At 32.9% G+C, this 14672-nt stretch overlaps 1 protein-coding gene across 1 annotated transcript in view; it reads right to left on the bottom strand.

Annotated features, from left to right (window-relative positions):
• The window catches only part of LOC124995102 (transmembrane protease serine 11C-like), a 60259-nt gene extending 46013 nt beyond the window's left edge, over nucleotides 1-14246 (bottom strand). The window contains exons 1-2 of the mRNA XM_047567575.1: nucleotides 14191-14246; nucleotides 8572-8687 (exon numbers count right to left, since the gene is read on the bottom strand). Of these exons, the coding sequence (XP_047423531.1) occupies nucleotides 8572-8687; nucleotides 14191-14246 (172 nt within the window). The remainder of the gene's footprint in view (nucleotides 1-8571; nucleotides 8688-14190) is intronic.
• Between the last annotated feature and the right edge of the window lie 426 nt (nucleotides 14247-14672).

The following is a 14672-nucleotide window of genomic DNA, read 5'->3' as shown; positions in this document are numbered from 1 at the left end:
CAATAACTGGAAATCAATATATGTGATTCATCACATCAATAGACTTAAAGTTAAGAATCATATGATTATTTGAATAGATGCTGAGAAAGAATTTGATAAAATACAGTACCCTTTCAAGCTTAAAACACTAGAAAAAATAGGAATAGTAGGAACATACCTCAACATTGTAAATACTACCTATGCTAAGCCCTAGGCCAACATCATTCTAAATGGAGAATACCTGAAAGCATTCCCCCTAAAAACTGGAAGAAGACAGGGATGCCCTCTTTCACCACTTTTATTCAACATCATCCTTGGAACACTAGCCAGAGCAATTAGACCCAAGAAATTAAAGGAATACAAATAGGAAAAGAAGAACTCAAGTTGCCACTATTTGCCAATGACATGATTCTATATTTAGAGGATCCAAAAAACCCCACTTGAAAACATCTAGAACTAATAAATGAATTCAGCAAAGTAACAGGATATAAAATCAGTATGCATAAATTTAATGCATTTCTATTCATAAGTGATGAATCCTCTGAAAGAGAAATTAGGAAAACCACTCCAATCACAATAGCCTCAAAAAAATAAATAAATAAAATAAAATACTTGGGGATCAATCTAACAAAAGAGGTGAAAGACCTCTACGATGAAAACTACAGAACACTTAAGAAAGAAATTGAAGAAATCCTTAGAAGATGGAAAGATCGCCCGTTTTCTTGAATAGGCAGAATTAATATTGTCAAAAGGCCATTCTACCAAAGGCGCTATATAGATTCAATGTAATTCCAATAAAAATCCCAATGACATTCCTCATAGAAATAGAGAAAGCAATCATGAACTTCATCTGGAAGAATAAGAGACCTTGAATAGCCAAAACAATGCTGAACAGGAAATGTAAAATTTTAATGTATCAGTTTTCAAGCCTGGACAATCTGGAGACAGATATGTTATTATGAAAATAAATTACATTAAAGTATAGTAATTATCTTATTCTTTGTGATTGCCACAGATTACATTTAGGAAAACCAGTAAAGTTACAGGGTTTATTGTCTGTGAGATACCTAAGAAATTAAAATGATTAAGGTAGAAAGTAAAGGAGGCATTATTTGTAAGTGCTCCACATTAAGTAAGCAGAACAAAAAAAATGAAACCTACAATTTTAGAAAGAAAAGCAAAGGAACTAAAATGAGGAATAGGTTACACTGTACTATTTGAATACATCTAAATTAGAAAATAAAATTCTTGTTAATTTTTCAGGTCCCATTGTTTTCCTCCATTCTGTGGACTAATGAGGCCAAATAAGAGAGAGAGATGAGGGGGGCAGAGAGAAGGGAGATATGCGAGAGAAAAAGAGGAAAGGAGAGAGTGAGAAAAATTTAAAAAGGGGAAGTAAAAGAATTTTGCAATATTTTTGGAGAAAATTTTTCACTTCAATGACTACAGTTAATTATTTGGAACAGACATCCAATAGAATAGAAGTGCAAAGTAAAATAAGATAGTATTTTTGAGGGGTAAAGGTTTCAATAAAAAAATCAGGTAATCTTATGGGCTGCCTGTAGGAATGATAATTGAACACATTTTTGAAAGATAATTTGATAACGTTATCAAAAACTTGAAAAACATTCTCTTCTCATTCAGTGAGTCCCCTTTTAAGAATTTATTTTCATTGTATTGAATTCTATACAAATCTATGTATACAAATGAATTGTTTAAAGTAACATAAAAAATTAGAAATAACCTAAGTGCTTAAGGTAGGAAATTAACAAAATAATTTATAATCTGCTTATGAAATATTGTGTCATCATTAAAATCATGTTTCAGAATAATATTTAACATCATGAAAATGCACATGAAAAGGAAAGAAGGAAACATGCCAAAATAGTGAGTAATTCTGACTAGAGAGTAGGATTATTGATAGTTTGCTTTCTTATTTATGTTTTTCATACATCTAATTGAATATTATCACATTTATTAGAAAGATGATTTTTAAAGAAGAATCTTTCTCTGTGATTACTTCTTTTAACTACAGTTTTCTATTCTTTTCTCCCTTGCTTTAATTTTTTTCTTTCATCAATGTCTATTTTTTATATTTATCGTTCCCTTGTCACTGGTTTTATTAGAATAACCTGAAGGAAATATAATTTTTCACTGCTATATATTTCTTTGCATGAAAACTTTATGACTTATTGGAAATATTTGTGCATCAAGGAGCATAGGGGCAGTATTAGGTTATGTTAACTCGTTGGACTACTAAATGAATTTCAGACACTACAGACTGAAGCCATTCTCCAGCTCTGTTATCATATTACAGCACCAAGCATGGAATTAGAAGAGATAGATGTAAGTGGAGTACTGCCATGGGCATTGCGAGGAGTTATTGGATCGCCAGAATAAAGGGTTGGTTCATCTTCTTCAAATCTAATATATACCATAGGCAGAAAAAAATTGGACATAAAATTCCTTAAAACCTTATTTTATTAAATTTTTTCATTCCTCTAAGAGTAATATTTTTCAAATAATGCAATTCACATTGTGGATAAAGATTAGAGATTAAGGAAGATTTAGAGCCTCACTAATTCTCTTCCTTAGATTTAAATAATTACTTAAAAATACTATACAGTTGTTCAAGAAAATATATTTATGTTGACTTCTTAAAAAAGATGTCAGTTGTCCTTTTAGAAATATAATTTTTACCTCGCTTTCCACTCTCTCTAGCATGCGCCCTTTCTCTTTTCCTCTCATTTTCTCTCTTACCCTGCAGCGAGACACTTTGTTTGCTTAATAAACTCCCTTATGTGAAAAAAAAAGAAAAAAGAAATATAATTTTTATTTTTATTTTTCCATGAATTCTTTTCTTTTTGTTGTTGGATTCATACATATATGTGTACTGATGAGTACCAGTACATTTGTCTCTGCATGGTTCTTAGATGTTTCTCATACACAGTGACTTATTTTCTCAAATCTGGGTTCTGGTGGAAGCCAATTATTCCTATTATTGACAGGAATAAACTTAGAGGATGGATCGACTTTAATATCTTTAGCCTGGGTCTCAGTTTCTGTTATCTACATTTAAAACTTGCTGAGAGAAGTTCTACATTCCTTTTTCTCATTAATCGTTCTCTGGAGGGTCAGAAATGCTTTTTATAGAATTCAATTAATACTAAACTTGTCACTGAAGGAACAGTATAGAAAAAGTAACACATACTTATCATTTTGTTCCATGGACATGAAGCAAGAAGACAGAGCAAATTTTTTTCTTTTTAGTGGTGCTGGGGATTGAACCCAGGGCCTTGTGCTTGTAAGGCAAGCACTCTATCAACTGAGCTATATCCCCAGATCACAAATTTGAATTCAAATAGGTATTGATTTGCCTGGACTTTGATGCTTTTGCTTCTATTTTCTATTTGAAAATAAAGCTTCTATTTTGCAGGCTGAGTTTCCATTTCTAATCAGCACAATATTTGAAAATATTGTCTTGAAATAGAACTAATGAGAAAATTCTTAAGAAAGGTTAGCATTCTCTATGCATATCAATAAACTTTATAGGAAAGCTCATCTGTCAATTTCCTTACTAATTACTCAAAAACTTACCTACTGCAATATAATATTAACTTCTTGAGGCAGAAACTAAGTATTTTTATATCCTTTCTTCTATGCTGATATAATCTGTTATTTTTAACTGAGAAGATGCTATCCCAATATAAAAACTACATTTTCCATTTCTGTTACATCTAGGAGTAACCTTGTGCATATGTGTTCTGACGAATGAAAAGAAAAGTGATGTGTGCAACTTCTGTGATAGTTTCTTGCTGAGATAGTACTTGCTCTTCTCCTTCATCTTCTCTATTCTGGCTGTCTGGAATTTGTTTTTTTTTTTTTAAATATAATTTTTAAATTATTTTTTGATTCATTGCACACAAATGGAGTACAACTTTCATTTCTCTGGCTGTACATGAAGTAGAGTCATACCATTTGTGTAATCATACATGTACATAGGGTAATGATGTTTGTCTCATTCTATTATCTTTCTTTCCCTCCTCCTGCCCGCTCCCCACCCCTCATTTTCCTCTGCACAATCCACCCTTCCTCCATTTATGCCTTCCCCCCTTTTCCCACCGTTATGTATCATCATACATTTATCAGAGAAATCACTAGGCCTTTCGTTCTTTGGGATTAACTTATTTCATTTAGTATGATACTCTCCAACTCCATCCATTTACCTGCAGATGTTGTAATTTTATTTTATTTCTCTTTATAGTTGAATAATATTCCATTGTGTATATATACCACAGTTTCTTTATCTATTCATCTGTTGGTTCCACAAGCTAACTATTGTGAATTGAGCTGCTATAAACTTTGATGAGACTGCATTACTGTAATATGCTGATTTTAAGTCCTTTGGGTATAGGCCAAGGAGTGGGATAGCTGGGTCAAATGGTGGTTCCATTTCAAATTTTCTAAGGAACCTCCATACTTCTTTCCAGAGTGGCTACACCAATTTGCAACCCCATCAGCAATATATGAGTGTACCTTTTCCCCCACATCCTAGCCAATACCTATTGTTGCTTGTATTCTTGATAATCGCCATTCTAATTGGGGCGAGATGGAATCTTAGGATAGTTTTGATTTGCATTACTCTTAGTACTAGAGATGTTGAACATTTTTTCAAATATCTATTGATTACTTATAGATCTTCTTCTGTGAAGTGTCTGCTCAATTCCTTAGCCCATTTATTGATTGGGTTATTTGTATTCTTGGTGTAAAGTTTTTTGAGTTCTTTATAAATTCTGGAGATTAGTGCTCTATCTGAAGTGCATGTGGCAAAGATTTTCTCCCACTCTGCAGGCTCTCTTTTCACATTGTTGATTGTTTCCTTTGCTGAGAAAAAGCTTTTTAGTTTGAATCTGTCCCACTTATTGATTCCTGCTTTTATTTCTTATGCTTTGGGAGTCATGTTCAAAAAGTCTGGTCCTCCTAAGCCAACATAATGAAGATTTGGATAGATTTTCTTCTATTAGATGCAGGGTCTCAGGTCTAATTCCTAGGTCCTTGATCCATTTTGAGTTGAGTTTGGAATTTGGACATGATGGCTGTAACTGGATGTTGAGATGACATTGACAATTTAGGTCATGCATGGTAGAGCAACAAGATAGAAGGAGCCTGAGTTCCTGACACCTTGAAATGATGTAATGAATCTGGGTCAATGACCTTTGAAATTATGCATGTCTGGATCTTATATATGCATCTGTCTTCCTTAAGGCCAGTGGTCTTCAACTTTAGTCGCACACTAGAACCATCTGGGAAACTCTGAAGCCTACGGTTTCCCCTCTATACAGTGTCTTTGAGAGTAGAGCTTATGTACTGGTATTTTTTTCATATTTGTTAGAGTAAGGAAATATAATTTAATTTACTTTTTGTATTTTTACTTTTTAATTGGTACAATAATTGTATATATTTGTGGGGTACATGGATCTCCTGTGTAATGTTCAAATCAGGGTAAGTATAACTATCTTCTCAAGCACTTAACATTTCTTTGTGATGATATATTCAAAAACTTTTTGTACTTTTTTGAGATAGTGCAAAATCACCATCTACAGTTTGCTATCTCTATCTATCTATCTATCTCTCTATCTATCTATCTATCTATCTATCTATCTATCTATCTATCTATTTGGTACTGGGAATTGAATCCAGGGGTGCTCTACTTCTAAACTACATTCCCAGCCCTTTTTGTTTTGAAACAAGTGCTTGCTAATTTGCTTAGGGCCTCCTTAAGTTGCTGAGACTCGCCTCATACTTGCAATCCTCCTACCTCAGGCTTGAGAGTCACTGGGATTATAGGTTTCTACCACCATTCCCAGTTGTGTACTAGTATTTTTAAAAACACCTTTACAGGTGATTTCAGGTACAGCTGGGGTTTAAATTCATTGACCTAGAACAGGAATCTGCAACTATGACTTTTCAGCCACCTGGTTTTGAGTGGTCTATGAACCTAGAATGTCTTTTACATTTTGAAAGGTTGAAAAAGTCAAAAGAAGAATAGTATTTGGTGATACGTGAAAATTACATAAAATTCAAATTTTAGTGCTCATATATATTTACTGGAAAATAAGTATACTTATTTATTTTTGTACTCTAAATAAAGCACCTACTTTAGTAAGTGCATTAATTATAAAAGTCATCAGTAAGTGAAGGTTTGTTGATTTCAATCTGTGTACATTTTCAGACACCTTTATTCTTTCTCTCATGTATAACTAATTAGAAAAAAATAAAAAAAGAAGACATTAAAATTCATAAAAATTAAGCATGAATAAAAAAGCTAACCAAATAGAAAACACATCATTTTCATTTAGGTTAATCTGAAGCAGAGAAAGGTAGGTGACTAGAAGTGAATATTTGTCCTGTGTTTTGGTTTGTCGAACTGTTTGTTCTTGTTTAACTGGGTCATGGGAACTGATAGTGAAGAGATGGCTCATTTGCTTCCAGGTTTGGAGTCTGGGAGTAGGGAATGACAAATAAAATAATGTTGACAGCTTCATTCATAAGAAGGAGTATTATAAGGCTGCCTCTATGTTTTCTGAACTATGAATTTCCTTTTCCCCCATCGCTAGAGATGTCTGGTCTATCACTTTACAAGGACAAATATATCTCTGATCCAGCTCAAATTTATTCCTTCCTCAACACTTGGACAGCTAGAGACATCTACTATTCTATAACTGAGATCTGATTATCTCTCATGAAGCCACTTGAACAAGACCTAAAATGATGGAACTTTTTCTGAGTGGTCTGTATTTGATCCATAGGAAGTATTTAATGTATTATTTGCCCCAAAGATCCTGTTGCTCAAACCGCCCATGGGTACCACCACACTACTGAACAATCATGCACCAATTTCTTGCCTTTTAGATAATCCAGTTGTCAGTCAGAATCCAATCAGTCTGAAAGGGTCTTAGGGACATACTGGTCTGTTTTTTAAAGTTCATCTCTTGATGTGAAGGGGAAAACATGATCCACTCTTCATATATGGGATGGTGGTAATGGTGTAATAATTAAAACACACCTATCTCCAAAGACAAACTCTGTAAATACTCTCCTCCTATCTCCAGTTTCTGGTACTTTACACCCTTGATGAAAGACAGCAGGTACTGTGTCTTTCTGGGGAGTGAGCACTTCTTATTCAACGTTTTATGGGCATATGCTTGGCTTGGCAGTGGTAATAGCTGGCATTACAATATATCTAATGATAATGTTTGTACAATCTGTGTCTATGGAAAAATGTAGGAAGATGAAACAGATGGTTGCCAACTTTTGGTTCCTGAAGGGACTGCTTCATTACTTCATTGTGCATACACCTCTGTATTTCGATGTCAATGTTCTTTTTGCTTTATAAACTGAAGTGGATATTCATTTGGATAGATGGTCTGTTTTATAAATGTAATTTTTTTCAGAAAATACAAGTATGTTTTTAAACAATAGTCCTCAACCTGGGAACCATGAATTATATGTGATGGGAACATGGTGGCCACAGGAGATGATTCCAGGAGAAAATATTTATATACAGCCAAGCATCGTTCTTATAGATTGAATAAACAATGATTCTCATACATGTATGTATTATCAATTTTCAAGCATAGGTAGATGTAACTAAATACAAGTTAATTAGACAATATTATTGCCTTGAAAATACTTGGTGACCTTTATATATTTTCTTATTTACCACGTAACTATCACAGGAAAGCAAGGAAATGTTTTTCTTATAAAAACAATATCCTCATGCAGAAAGACAGATACTGCCATGTTCTCACTTATATGTGGAAGCAAAAAAGTAGATTACATAGAAGTAGTGAACAGACTAGTAATTAATAGAGGCTAAGAAGGGGAGTGAGGAGAAAAGATAGAGGGAGATCAGACTACAGGTACCTAGAAACAGATAAGAGAAATTCTAGTATACCATAGCATAATAGGATTACTATAGTGTGAAATAATTATTTTTTTTAGAGAATAGGCTCCTTTTCAAGGAGAATTTTATGGGAAGAAAATATTGTATAGGGAAAATATTATAGATTTTTGAATAAGAAATCTCAGATTCTAGGCTTAATATTTATTTGTTAACTCATTTATTATCTCCCATGAGAGCTATTAAGGACATCAAAGATATAGGGGGTGTGTCCAGGTCAGTGATCAAAGTCTTCCTAGCACATAACCCTTTCCCGGGAAGAAAAAAAGTAAAGAAAATATATACATCTCCTCTTGTGTTAGAATGCCCTAATCTAAGTGTCACTAAAGGACAAAATTCAGAGACAAGAAAAGTTTTGGAGGGGATAGAAATGTTTAGATTTCAGTTGTGATAATAGTATCATAGCTGTATGTGTATGTCAAAACTCATCAAAATGTGTATGTTAAACATGTGCAATTTTTATATCAGTTATATCCCAATGAAACCTTAAAAACAAGTATAAAGATTGCAAAAAAGCTAGTAAGGAAATACTCCGTATGATTTATTTTTCCAATTTTCAGAATTCCTAATTTTCCCAACACAGAATCCACAAGTACATGTGACTATAAGACAGACATATGAATACTTACCATAAGCAACAAAATAGACAATGAGTCCAATGATGACTGCAGCAATCACCATCATCAAGATACACAGGGTAATCTTCCCACACCTTGTGAGTTTGATTTTCGTCCTTGACTCTGTTCTTCTCGGCAAAAAGGAAAGGAGAACAAGTTTCAATATGAGCTTGATCTAGGACTCTCAGAAATAAATGTGGACATTTTTTGGTGGGGCGTGGTTACCAGGGATTGAACTCAGGTGCACTCAACCACTGAGTCACATTCCCAGCCCTATTTTGTATTTTTTTTAGAGACAGAGTCTCACTGAGTTGCTTAGTACCTTACTTTTGCTGAGGCTGACTTTGAACTCACAGTTCTCCTACCTCAGCCTCCTGAGTCACTGGGATTACAGGCATGTGCCACTACACCTGGCTAAATATGGGTTTGATGTTAAGCATAAATGTATGTTTTTTATATTAGTTATGGATTTAGTGGACTGCTAAGCTTGGAAAACAAAATGAAAAATTAGTGAGTGTAGTATTTGGACTACTTATTTTTCAGTACATATGAATAATAATGGTAATACTAAATTAATATTCATTTATTTTTTCAAAAATATTTGTAGATGTCCTACTATGTACTAGGTATACTGTAGTAGCAACTCTCTACCCTCTGGAGCTTATATTTTACCCAATGGAACCAGACAACAAAAGCATACTTAATATATAAGATACATAACTGATTAAAAGGTATTAAGTGCTACAGAAAAAAGTAGATCTAGGAAAAGCAGATCAGAAATGCAGGGGTGTTCGTGAGGTATAGATGGTGGCAAGATACAAATTAAATAGAGTGGTCATGGTAGACTAAATGAGAAGTTAAAATATGAGTGAAGTTGACACAGGTGAGGGGTTTATCCATACAAATATCTAGAATATTGTAGACAAAGGCCCTGTTGTAAGGTCATGCTTGGTATGTTATGTAGGAGAACTAGAACACTGATTAAGGGAAAGAGTAATAAGAAAGTTAAATCCCAGAGGTACAAATATCAGATCTTCTTGAGCCTCTGGATTATGATAATAATTTCGTTTTTCCTTTGAGTGAAATGGGAGTACTGAAGAGTTTTGATCAGAAGTTTGTGATGATCTGACCAAATGTCTTAAAGGAATACTTATCACTTTTGCAAAGAATAAATTGTAGAGGGCAAAAGTAGAAACAAAGTGACAAGGTAGAAATTGATTACTGTAATTCAAGTAGAAAGATTATGTTGACTTGGACCATGTAAAATGAAAGGGTTTGAAGTTTGGGTATATTTTGAGTGTAGAGTTGATGAATGGTATGGAATGTGAGTAGAAGAGAGGAGTCATAGACAGTTTCTAAGGTCTTTCAATGGAGACCTTAAAAGATGGAATTGTCATCAGTTCAGATGGGAAGGCAGTTAATAGACCAAATTTGTGGTGATGGGTACAAGTTGAATTTTTTATTTTTTGTTTGGAATGTTCATTAGGTATTCAAGTGGAGATGTGAGTTGGATATATAAGTTTGAAGGTTGGGATAGAAGTCTGGACTGGTGATATAAATTTGGCGTTCACCAACCTATTCACCAGCCCATAGGTGTTGGGACTAGATGAGATTACCAGGAATAAGTGTAGGTAGAGAAGAAGACCAATATAAGATCACTAGATTACTTCCTCAATAAAAGACTAGAGACAAGAGGAAGACCCAGCAAAGGATACTGAGAGGAAATAGTAAGGTAGAAGGAAAAACTGAAGAAAGTGGTATCCTAGAAGCCAATGGAAGTGAGTCAAATATGAGGAAGAGGATTCCAGATGATTGTTCAAATAAGATAAACAAATGAGCACTGAAACTACTAGATGAGCATTATAGTGGTAATTAGTGATCTTGATGGAAGAAGTTTTAGAAGTGGAAAGAGCACAAGACTGGTAAGAGTTTAAAAGAGAATGGAATTAGAGAAACTAGAGGCAATGACCACTGACCACTCTAAGAGTTTACTGAAAAGGAGAGTAAGGAATTGGGACTACACATGAGGAGAAAGTGGGATAAAAAGAAAATTTATTTTATCCTGAGAAAATTTCAATTTATATAAAAGTAGAATAGTTAAATGGAATGCAACATAACCATCACAAAGGTATGAGAACTATTAACATTTTGCAATATATACTTTGTTTTTCTGAAGTAGTTTAAAGAAGTTAAATAAAGTAACTATATTGTAACATTCACTCCTAAATAATTGATATTCCAGCTAATAAAAGAAGAACATTTTTTTATATTATATTGACTTAATTACCTCTTTTTACCTATCTCCAAATATAGTCATATTCTGAGGAACTAGGGATTAGGACTTTAATGTACAAATTTCAGGGGGACACAATTCAGCACATAATATATATTTTCATATTTTATTTATATTTATTTTGTTAAATAATATGAATATATTTTATTTATATAGTCTATTTTATTTTATATTAATATAAATGTATTTTAATATTTTATGCACTATCAATATATATAATACTGCGATATGCTTATATGAAAGTGTTTATTTTTGACATATATAAGGAAAATCAATATACATTGGAATTACTATGAAATTTCTATATTAATACCTATATTATTTTGATTTCTATTTGCTAACAAAATCAAATATCTATCAGTAAACATATTTTTTTTAGTTTGTTAGCAGTCATTCCCTAAATAGAGGATATTTCCTAAACAGAAAATATTAACTAGATCTTCAATGCTGGTAACATGTCTAAGTGTTAATCTTTTTTAGAAATTTCATTATACTCTAAAAAAAAATTCTGACCACTTAAAAGTATTTTATTCAAATTGTTTGGACATTGCACATAATTATCAGTATCTCAATATTTCTATAGAAATATGATGCCCATGACCTTTTTGGTTCATTAGGAAAAAAATTAAAAATAAATCTCACTATACAAAAACTTAGAAGAAACACTTCTTTTGTGATTCATGTCAAGCTGGGTGTCTCACTATGTTGCTCTGACTGGTCTTGAACTCCTGGGCTCAAGCAATCCTCCTGTCTCAGCCTGATCCATTTTTCAACCTGATCAACTCACTTACTGAGTCTAGAATAGTATTTAAATTTTTTCATATGACAATTGACTAAATGGTACAGTAAACTCTGGTAAATTAATTTCCTACAGATGAGTATGTGTTCTAAAATATCTGCTTCCAAACCCGTAGCAATATATTTGCCCGTTTTACTCAACACACCTTGCCATGGGATAAGCCCCAAGGAAGATGTGATAAATGAGTGATAAACTTTATGTAGCAAATATTTATAGTATGTTTCCTATTCCTTTAGCTGTGTCCTTCTAATAGATTGAATCGTATAAAAGTGTTACTTTTATACATAAGAAAATTGAATATTGACAAATTTACAATAATTCAAGCTATGGATATTCAGAAACCTGTCATTTGTTGTTTCTCCTGATTTGTCTACAAGGTGACATAAAAAGAAATTGTTGTATACAAGAATTTGTCTCATATGGAGCATCATTTGTCTTTAAAATTCACTTTATATTTAAGTTTCCTTGAGTAAGATATTTGCCTAGTGTAGAGCTGGAAGGGACTTTGCAAATCATCCATCCTGATTTCCCAATTTTACACATGAGGACACTATAAAACAATATTTTCCCTTTATGACATATTAAATCTAGAGAAGATTAGCACTAGAGGTAGAGTTTTTTCTGCTGGTTGTCATTAGTATATTTAGGGTTAGGGTTAGAGTTTGGATTAGGGTTCTTTTCTCATCCCCAGAAGGAAATTTAAGTCGTATAGGCTACTTTAACTTTCAATTCTCACCCGCCTTATAGTCAAAATTTAAGGTCATTACAGTGACCTCTCTATTTAACTCACAAATGTGAAATTATGATTAATGAATAAAAATTAATTTTAGGGGCTGGGGAGATAGCTCAGTTGGTAGAGTGTTTGCCTTGTAAGCACAAGGCCCTGAGTTTGATCCCCAGCACCCCCCCCCCAAAAATAATTTTAAAGGCAGAAAGAGTTTATTTCTGTTATTCTCATCTAAGTTTTCTAAGATTTAGGTGTTCCTCCTACCTGCCAAAGTTTTATTAATTTAGAAAATATCCATTGTCTGTGTGTTGTGAGGGGCGATGTGTGTATATTACTAAATTCAAAAGGAAAATTTAACTTTATTGTTATTCAAATTTTTTTCTTTAAAACATTCTCTAAAATCAATGTCAGGTATATAAGTTCCACTTTCCAAATTTTTATTATTAGTTGGAATGTTTGTTGTAGACTACTTAATATTCAACACAAATTGAATCTTGGGTGGGAGTGTAGGTGAAGAATAGAAAAACCTGCTTTGATTTTAGCAATATGCCTTACTTTTCCATATCTGTTCCATTAGTTCACAACATGTATCCTGAAGTCATTGAGTAATAATAATAAGATGACAATGATATCAAAGATTATTTAGGGATTTTAAAAACAGTGACTTGCGGGTGAGTTTTCCTTAAAATGATGAAATTAAGTTTGTTTATACATTCTCTCTCAGATATTATTTATGGAGAATAAGAGACTGAAGAAGTTGATATGAAGGACAAAGAAAACATTATTTAGAAGCTGAGATGAAAGATTTTTTAATATAGATTTGTTAATCAAAAAGATTCACAGTAACTTAATTTGATGGAAAATATTTCAGTGTTTCCCTTGTAGCTAATTAAGCTAAATATTAATGTTAAAGTGAAAAGTAACATTATTAAAGCATCCTACTGGGAAGTTACATCTTGCCCAATATTATTCCGTTCACCAGATATCAAAACCAAAGTTCATCAAAAACTATTTTTAAAAAATATGAGTGCATTTCAATAGGTTTATCAAGGCGTGCATTTTGTTGGAGTGCTAGGTTAAGCCAGAAATGTACGTGAACATTTATCTTTGTATTAATTTCATTAGCTTAAGAATAAAAATGTAAAAATTTTTTGGCCATCTGAGGGTACTGTGGAACGAGTCAGCACTTTTCTTTGATGTTCAGTTCTGTTGCTTTCTAAAAATATGGCTAATGGGAAGGAACAAAATTTTCTCTTTTTGTTTCCATTCTTGTTTCCAACTAAAATGTTTAACCATACCAAAGCATATATAGAAGTGAAGCAGTGCAATATTCTACTAATTAAATATTGAGATCTAAACTTTGGTCTAACACTTCCTGCAGGTGAAATAGCATATTGCAAACATAACATTGATATCTTATGTCAACACCCATCTTTGGAAATAGATATAAATAACTTACATCTTTTCAATGTTCATAGTGAAATTATCTTTTCAAAGATAAAATCTCTCAACCTCTTCAAGTTTCAACAATTGTACACATACTTTAAGTGAATGTTCTGATTGTAACAGAAAGACTCCTCAGAAAAATTGATCAGAACAGACCCTAATGGTTAAAATTTAAACATCTTAAACATGTTTTTTCTTTTGCTTAGGATTTATATTGCTCCTATTTCCACAAAATGTTGAGGGAGCACCTCATTTTTGAGAACTTTAAAACACAAATTAACTTGCTTTAACAAATTTGGTCCCTTTATACAATTTACTTGAGGAACAATGGCAGGCCCTCCTGCTGCCCAACCCTTTGAAACACACCTGTTCTGCAGAGATGTCCATGACTCCTCTCTTTGCCGAGGTTGTCCCTTTGCCATCTTCCCCTTGAGTGCTAAGCAGCACAGTCATTCTCCACCTATTTAGCTTACAAGATTCTGCGACTTTTATGTGTTTTATAATGGCATAATGATAATACTTAGCACTTACACAATTTTTCATCTTCAAAGTGCTTTCTGGACATTTGCTAATTAATTTTAAAACTTTAGTAAAGCATGAGCTGTATATATGTCACTCCATAAATAATAAATAATCATATGGCCCTAGTGGGGAAAAATTTAAAACTCAGTTGTGTGTCTGAGGAAGCAGTAGGGCCATCTGGTTTGAGAAGAACCATTTTTCTTTTTTGTCTACTTGGAAATGATTGACTGCCGTTTTCACTCTTTAGAATCTATTTTTGATAATTATAGCAATCTCTTTTTTTGCTCTTCATTGAAAAGCTAATGACTCTCCAAGTTGCAACCCTC

The sequence above is a fragment of the Sciurus carolinensis genome, chromosome 10 (assembly GCF_902686445.1).
Source record: "Sciurus carolinensis chromosome 10, mSciCar1.2, whole genome shotgun sequence".
In the NCBI taxonomy this organism is placed as follows: Eukaryota; Metazoa; Chordata; class Mammalia; order Rodentia; family Sciuridae; genus Sciurus; species Sciurus carolinensis.
The sequence above is the reverse complement of the archived record's forward strand: the minus strand, read 5'-3'. Positions and strand labels throughout refer to the sequence as shown.